Source organism: Camellia sinensis, chromosome 14, assembly GCF_055761805.1.
Source record: "Camellia sinensis isolate YWXY chromosome 14, ASM5576180v1, whole genome shotgun sequence".
In the NCBI taxonomy this organism is placed as follows: domain Eukaryota; kingdom Viridiplantae; phylum Streptophyta; class Magnoliopsida; order Ericales; family Theaceae; genus Camellia; species Camellia sinensis.
Window position 1 is genome coordinate 72,660,445 of NC_138974.1, and position 7,354 is coordinate 72,667,798.

The 7,354-nt window shown below is 33.1% G+C and overlaps 1 protein-coding gene across 1 annotated transcript; it reads right to left on the reverse strand.

Moving 5' to 3' along the window:
- Nucleotides 1-700: 700 nt before the first annotated feature.
- On the reverse strand, nt 701-2,230 carry LOC114287045 (embryo-specific protein ATS3A). The gene is made up of 2 exons (XM_028230315.2): nt 2,046-2,230; nt 701-1,380 (listed from the first exon to the last, which is right to left on the reverse strand). Exons 1-2 carry the CDS (start codon nt 2,142-2,144, stop codon nt 895-897), a joined length of 585 nt encoding a protein of 194 aa, XP_028086116.2. The 5' UTR covers nt 2,145-2,230; the 3' UTR covers nt 701-894.
- Nucleotides 2,231-7,354: the final 5,124 nt, after the last annotated feature.

The following is a 7,354-nucleotide window of genomic DNA, read 5'->3' on the forward strand; positions in this document are numbered from 1 at the left end:
CTACTCCGCTATCTAGGCAATCAAAAGCACATGATCAACCCATCTGATGCCACTTGTTCCTTTAACTGATAAAGGATTTTCACTTTGATTTTGTCACATGTCACCATCTAGTTGCCCCACCTGTCTTAATGAAAATGGGTGCAAACATCATGTCAAATATTATAAATCAAATAGCCAAAAAACACATGTATTATGCACTTAATAATTAAGTGAAAGGTTTTGATGTGTTTTGTTTTGTAAACAATGTGCATTTCATCTCTCCCTTCAAGTGACTGATATGAGATATAAGTATTTTTTTAAATGTTTTTCAGGAAATAAAATTGAATGAACATATGAAGGTTGGATATACATGTGGTATAAACTAAAAATTAGTGACCAAAATGAAATCTATCATTATACTTAAGCATACTACGTGCCACCAATACAATTTTGGTGTTCAAATAATTGTTTTCACGATTAGATGAATAATTGAATCAAATTTATTCTAAATGTACAATGCAATATTGTGGTCCAAACATTCTTGGATGAATGTGTTTGACCACATCCAAAATAAACCTAGTTTATACATTCATCAAGTTGTATGCAATTCTTAGCCGTCAATGAAATTTAAGTCCAAATACTCAATTTAAAACAAAAGTCAACATAACCAAACATAAAAACAAAAATAAAAGATTATAAAGATCATACATACAAAAGAAGGTTTTGTTACCAAATTATTTGCATATTAACTCTTACACATACAACAATAAGAATTCTACCGATATATAATCAATCACACAATATACAAGTCAAGCAACATGAGCAAAGCGTTCAACCTTTTTATCTCCTGTATAACACTATTACTTATCATATATAGTCAGTTCTATGGCCGTAGAATTATCGAACGATACATTTTTAGGGCAACAATGGTTTATGAGCAACCTTCTTCACAAAGACCTTCCTCTTGAATTTGATCCCAAAGGGCGTCACCTCCCTATCACACAAGTCCGAGCCATGCCACACATGCCTAGGCAAATACCGGCGAAAATAGAAATAATTTGAGCTCAAGTGGGAATTGCCCTCGAGCACCTGGACTTGAGCGAAACCGGGCCGCCAGTCGTCGTCACCGGTCAATTTGAGGTATAAGTAGCAAATGGGTGATTCCACACACTGGGCTGTGATCTGGAATTGGTTTACCATGCAAGCTTGGAATGGTTTTCTCGGCACGTCATCGAGGACTTGTGGCTCCAATGGATCTAACCATCTCACATGCTTGGAATTGAGGTGTTTTACTAAGATGTCGTTTGAATTTGTGTCACCAAATCTTAGGCTGACATGGTTTGAGGTCTCAGCACCCTTTGTACATGTTGTTTCTATTGTTACTGCATAGGTACAATTTTCCTACAATGTTAAAGAATGAAACAATTTATTAGACAATCTGTGATAGTCTCAAAGCTGATGATTGGTTGGACTAAATGTTTTTGTTTCATGAAGCCTCCCCACCAAGATTGGGCCTATTTGGGCTAAAAACTCACAATTTTTTCATTTTTGAAAACTGTTTCCATTCGAAAAAACAGAAAAAGAAGAAATCTGATATGAAAAAATCATTTGACAAGCTGTCCGAAAAAGCCCAATTATAAATTGTTTTTTGATTTCTCAAAAAACGATTTTCATGTGAAAATGAAAATTATGGAGTTTTTGAGTGCCTTTGTTTTATAAAATTACTAAAACAAAACGATGCCAAACAAGATTGCAAATAATGAATTAGAACACTACCATAAATGTCAAGACAATAGCTCAAACCCAGACTATAAATAAAGCAAAAAGGCCGAGAAAATAAAGAAATGTACTACTTTCAATAAAAATAAAAAAGCCTCTGTCCTCATTTGATTTTGTAATTATATGAACCATGAAACAAAATTTTCTTAAATTTGATACCATGGCTTTATCTGTCATATTGCTCTGTTCTCAATCACTTTCAATCGTATGACAGCACAAAAAAAAATAATAATAAATAAATTTTAAGGACAGAGAATCACGTGCCAGAGACTCATGCCATTCAATACCTTCTTTTCCAGCAAGAGACTTTTATCTAAAGCAATTACGGATGCAAAAGCAAGAAATAGAACACAGAGTGAAAAGATAGATCTTCTGCAATCGATCATCCTTATTGATAGCTAAAGCTCATATCCTAAGAAAATAAGCTCTTGCAAGTTCCAGTTAGACACTTCAATCCTTGCAATTTATACTCTGTTTTTTCAATCTTTAATTGGTTCCTTCGCACACTTGAAAAGCTCATATTCTCAAGCTTTTCAGCCGCAATTTATTTGTTTATTTTTTTGGGCTGGTTGGTTGCTTGGATTTTACTCCTACTTGTCACTTTAATAGGTCTAATTTTCTTTTAATTTGGTTAAAAAAAACCTTTTTTTTTTTTTTTTTTTTTTTTTTTTTTTTTGTGTGTAAGCATCTTTAATCTTTTAGCTCTCATTGCTAAAGCTATATAGATTGATATTTGCTTCTCCTTTTTGATGAAACCCCTCCTAGTGGTTTTATCTTTAACTAGAAAGATTACAACAAAAGAAAAGAACAAGAGGCAATACATATCATATTATGTACAATGAAGATGAATCAATCACAATCAAAATAAACATAATAAATAAATAAATAAATAAAACATAATCGTTATTTTTAGAAGGACAAAAAACTCGTTAGTCATTATTTCAATTTGATATTTCCGTTCAAATTGGATTTTAAAAGTAAACAATTTTGTAATGTATGTTAGTTACCTAAGGTGTACAGGTAGAAAAAAGTGAAGGCAATTTGGATAGAATGACCAAATTAAAACTGGACTTAAAGTGTAAGAGTTAAATTGTTCTACTTAAAACAACAGAAAAGAAAGTGAAATTTGAGTCCAACTATAGGGGTGAAAAATGTAATTTATCCAAGGAATATTTCAAATTGAAACAAAAGGGAACAAAGTGAAATTCGGGTAAAATTATAAGGGTGAAATGTGTAATTTACCCAAGGAAAAATGAAAGCGAAATCTTGGAAGGAGTCCTTATTAAAAATAATCAATAAAGATAAATAACATTTTGTCAAGTATCCTGATAAAAATTAAATAAATAATATATAACAATTCCCAAAATCTTACCATATACCCTAGTAATATAAAATGATGGGCAAACCAATATATCGGGGTATAAATGGTTCGGTTTGGTTGGTGTTAAGAATATATTTAGCATCAAACTAATTTTTTCGATTTTTATAATTGAGAAACCGATACAGACCGTATGCTACAGTTCAATTTGATCGATTTGATGTACAAGATAAACTTACATGAAATTTTAAAATATTTTATAGTAGATTATAGAATTTTACATTGAAAATAAATGAAGAAAATATATGAAAATTGCTCTATAAATGTTTTCCACCCTAATTTTTATCATAAAAACGTATTATGTTAGTTACTTCTCATATAATGTTCAAAAAACTATAATATAAAAATATTTAAATATGATATTTGGTCGGTTTGGTTTGCATTAGTGTAAAAGGTTTCAAAATCGAAACAGATCGTATGTTATAAAAAATGAAAAATAGACCGAAAACTAAAATTTCGATCGGTTTTGATTGGTCGACTCAATTTTATCAGTTTTTCTTACATTCTTACCAATATACAATATTTCTTTTCTTTCCTTTTTTGGATAGCCAATGAAGTGAAACTCTGAATCCTAACTCAGGATCTCTGTTAGGGTGAATAATAGTGAACATCAAATTGTGATTTTCAGCCATCAGGAGGGGAATAAAAGAGAATAGGGGAATGAAAAACTATATTACATGGTATAGGAGAATTCAAACCCGAACATCACATTCAATAAGGGATTGTCTCATTCACCAAAACCAAGACGTGTAACCAAGAAGGATACATCTTATAGTAAAGCCAATAATCGGGAGAGGTAGGGTGGTATGAAACTTCCATATAGAAATAAGAGACTAATAGGAATTTTTCTGTTAAAGTCTTTTTGCAAGCAAGTTGAAAGGAAAATGGGAATGGAAAAGAGTTTTAGGAGAGTAATTTGGAAAAAATGTATCTTCAAAAACTCAACTGTTTTGTCGGTAATATATCACTTATGGAAAGGATTACCACAAGAGAGGAGTTACTGAAAAGAAAGATTACCCCAAGTGACTCAAAACTTGAGTTGTGCTTTCTTGCCAACTATTTTCTGTCTATGTCTACTTCTTTCTTGTTGTGCATCTGGTTGGTTGGAGTGCTTGTAACCTATTGGGGTTTTGTTCTGCTCCTCGAAGGGTGTAATTACCTTTGTCGTAAGTCTATTTTAATACATTGATCTTTTGCTAATAAAAAATAAATAAAAAATAAATAAAAAAAGGCACGACACTAGGTGCACATGACAACTTTGGCAAGTTGTAGGTGCATGCCTGCCGGGTGACTAGGCTAAAATTTGACTTGGCTTTGGACAGTTGATCTAAGTGAGGTGACGAAATGACAACGTGCGTTTATGTAGTGTTCAAGGACTAGGGCTTAAATTTGACTAGTCTTTTGGCTCTTCATTACATTGTTTTAGTGGAGTTCAAATCATGTACTCCAAGAGAAACTATAAGAAAAATGTGCCATATATTGTTAATTACTGGTTCACCAAATTAACATATAAAACTATAAGTATACAATATTTATTTTCTTATTTTTTGTATAGGCAATAAAAGGTAAAGTCTGCAACCTAGCTAGCATCTCTGTTAGGGTAAATAATGAACATCAAATTGTAAAAATAAAAATAAAACAATTCTTAGTCATCCGTACGAGGAGAATAGAAAAAGAGGGAACATTACACGCAACACTAAAACTTAAACACCAACATTGGGTTTTGCTATTTGCACATACATTAAATAAATTTTTTATTACCATTTTACCCTTGAGCACAATTACCATTCAAAAAAATTACAAAAAATCCAAAAAAAAAAAAAAAAAAAATGTTTGGGAGCACTAGGGGAGCACTAATGATATGGCAGTAGGCCCCGCCCACTTTCTATGCCTTGTTTTCTTTTTTTTTTTTCTTTTGTTTTTGTCATTCCCAATGCATTAGTGCTATTAGTGATGTATTTTTTAGCGGTCTAAATCATTGTTGAAAAAATAATTCTAAGTGCACCTACCTCCTCCACCACCACCACCACCCACAACCCCTCTTCCTTCCCTTAGCTGCCACCTCCCCTCCCAACAGCCCCCACCCCCATCTGCTACCTTAACCCCTCTTCTTCTCATCTTGTCACCCCTAGCCCCTCCCTCGCCATCCACACAATGCAGCCCCTCCCTATTTATGCCATCTCAACCCAAATGACCACCACCCAATTGCAAAAGCCTGTTTGCGACAATTGTGGTCGTAAAAGAGAAGATAAGAAAAAGAGCGGGTGGAAATTTTGATATAGATTGTACTGATTTAAAAATAACTAAATAGATTGGAAATAGATTGTATAGATTGCAAAAACCTATCAGCACAATCTATATTCAAAAGATGCACAATATATTGGAAATTTTGATATAGATTTTACCGATTAAATTTAGTTATTTTTGAATTTAGGAAACGGATGTACTTAGAATGTGAAAATTATTAAACAATCCCCTAGAACCATGTGGTGTTACCTATGTAGTACTCCCAACAAATGAAAAAATGCAATCCATGCTAAGGCCTCGTTTGGCAAGTGGTGGTTTTAGCTTGAAAGTCAAAAAATTACTAAAAAAATTAAAAAGTCTACAATTTTATCCTATAAACCTATGCACAGTGACAGTGTACTAACAGCAGTGTACTATCACAGTGTACTAGGCAGTAGTGTCTTGATGCCTATTGTACTAAGCCACATCCTACAATATGATTTGATATTTACAAATATATTATATTGTTTTATATGTTTTCAAACATATTATATTGTTTTATATGTACTAGGCAACAGCCATGCAGCCTTGGCATTAGTCTGTCGTCTGCTGCATTTCTGTCAAATTACTCACTATTAATTATTTATATTATTTATTTTCACATCTTTTTATAAAAAGTTAAAAAGTTCATCTCAAACATATTAATTCTTTTTATATCGTATTTTAATCAAAATGCCAAAAAAATTACTAAAAAACATGTTCCCAAACGAGGCCTAAATAGGCCATCCCTATCTCCCAACTACCTAACAAAGATGAGTTATCATGTCCTACTTGTAATATTTTCTATTTCACCATTAATTTGAACCACCACGTAAACAGCATCACATAATATTCCGATAGTACCCAATGATTACTTCTTAGAATGTGGGTGAACTTGAAAGTTTAGTGAGTGCAAATAGCCCCGAACATTACACCCAAAAAAGGTGTATCTCATCTACTAGGCGAACACTTAAAGACGGCAAGATATTTAGGAGTTTGAAGAGACGCATATCAGTTACACAGGATACATCTCAAGGAAAAAACCAATAATTGGGAAAAGGTAGGGTCTGAAACTTCCATGGGATGTCAGGTTCCGCTGATGAATCCAAGAGAATCGAGTTTGAGATGAAGAAGAGGACAACAAAATACAATACTAAGAGCCTAACGTCTTTTGAGTTATTGGGAAACACATTGCTTACTAAAATTGTGGGTTGGTGTTTTTTTAATAACAGTTATTCGTTGTCTATTGTTGTCTGAAGAATCAATGGACCGATTCTGACTTATCAGGATGTAGATGTAGTTGTTTTTTATTCATTTGTTGCATCTTTGACCTTTTCTTTCAGAAAAAAAATGTCCTTTAAACATTGATTTTATTATTAAGGAATCAAATCATTTTACCACGAATTGAAAGCGAAGCGCGTGACTTGGATTCATCTTTTTGTCGTTGGCTACGAACTGGAATCCGCACAAGCCGTTGCAAAGAAAGAGCCAACTCATCTGACTGTACTTGATAATTTGGCTGTTGTTGCCTTGTAATCATCTTGTTTGTACTTGCCCTCTCGGCATGGAAGTGGCTTGAGGAATCCAACACCGGAAACTTTTTTTTACTACCAGGAGTCTAACACTGAAACTCAAGAGGCTTTCCATTTGAAATCTAACACTGAACCCCTGACCGGTTGGGCATGCACGGTAGCATGAAGTTCATGGTCACTCTGCAATTGTTGGGAAAAAAATTAAATAATCAGGTTACTTGACAAGGCTTAAAAATGCAACTTCATAGTCGATCAGCCTATGCCTCTGTTATAGATATGTTTAATGATATTATAGTACTCTACACGGATATGGACATGCAACATGACACAAACACGTTGAACCATCAATTTTCAAAAAATGCAAAACACATCATGTGAGAGACACAAAATATATAGTTTTATATATTAATTATACGATATA

Excerpts from the sequence above, each read along its gene's own strand:
- LOC114287045 (XM_028230315.2), bottom strand. The coding sequence starts at position 2,144 with ATGATCGATTGCAGAAGATCTATCTTTTCACTCTGTGTTCTATTTCTT. Across the intron at positions 1,381-2,045 it reads GTCTCTTGCTGGAAAAGAAG|GAAAATTGTACCTATGCAGT; the intron begins GTATTGAATGGC and ends TTAACATTGTAG.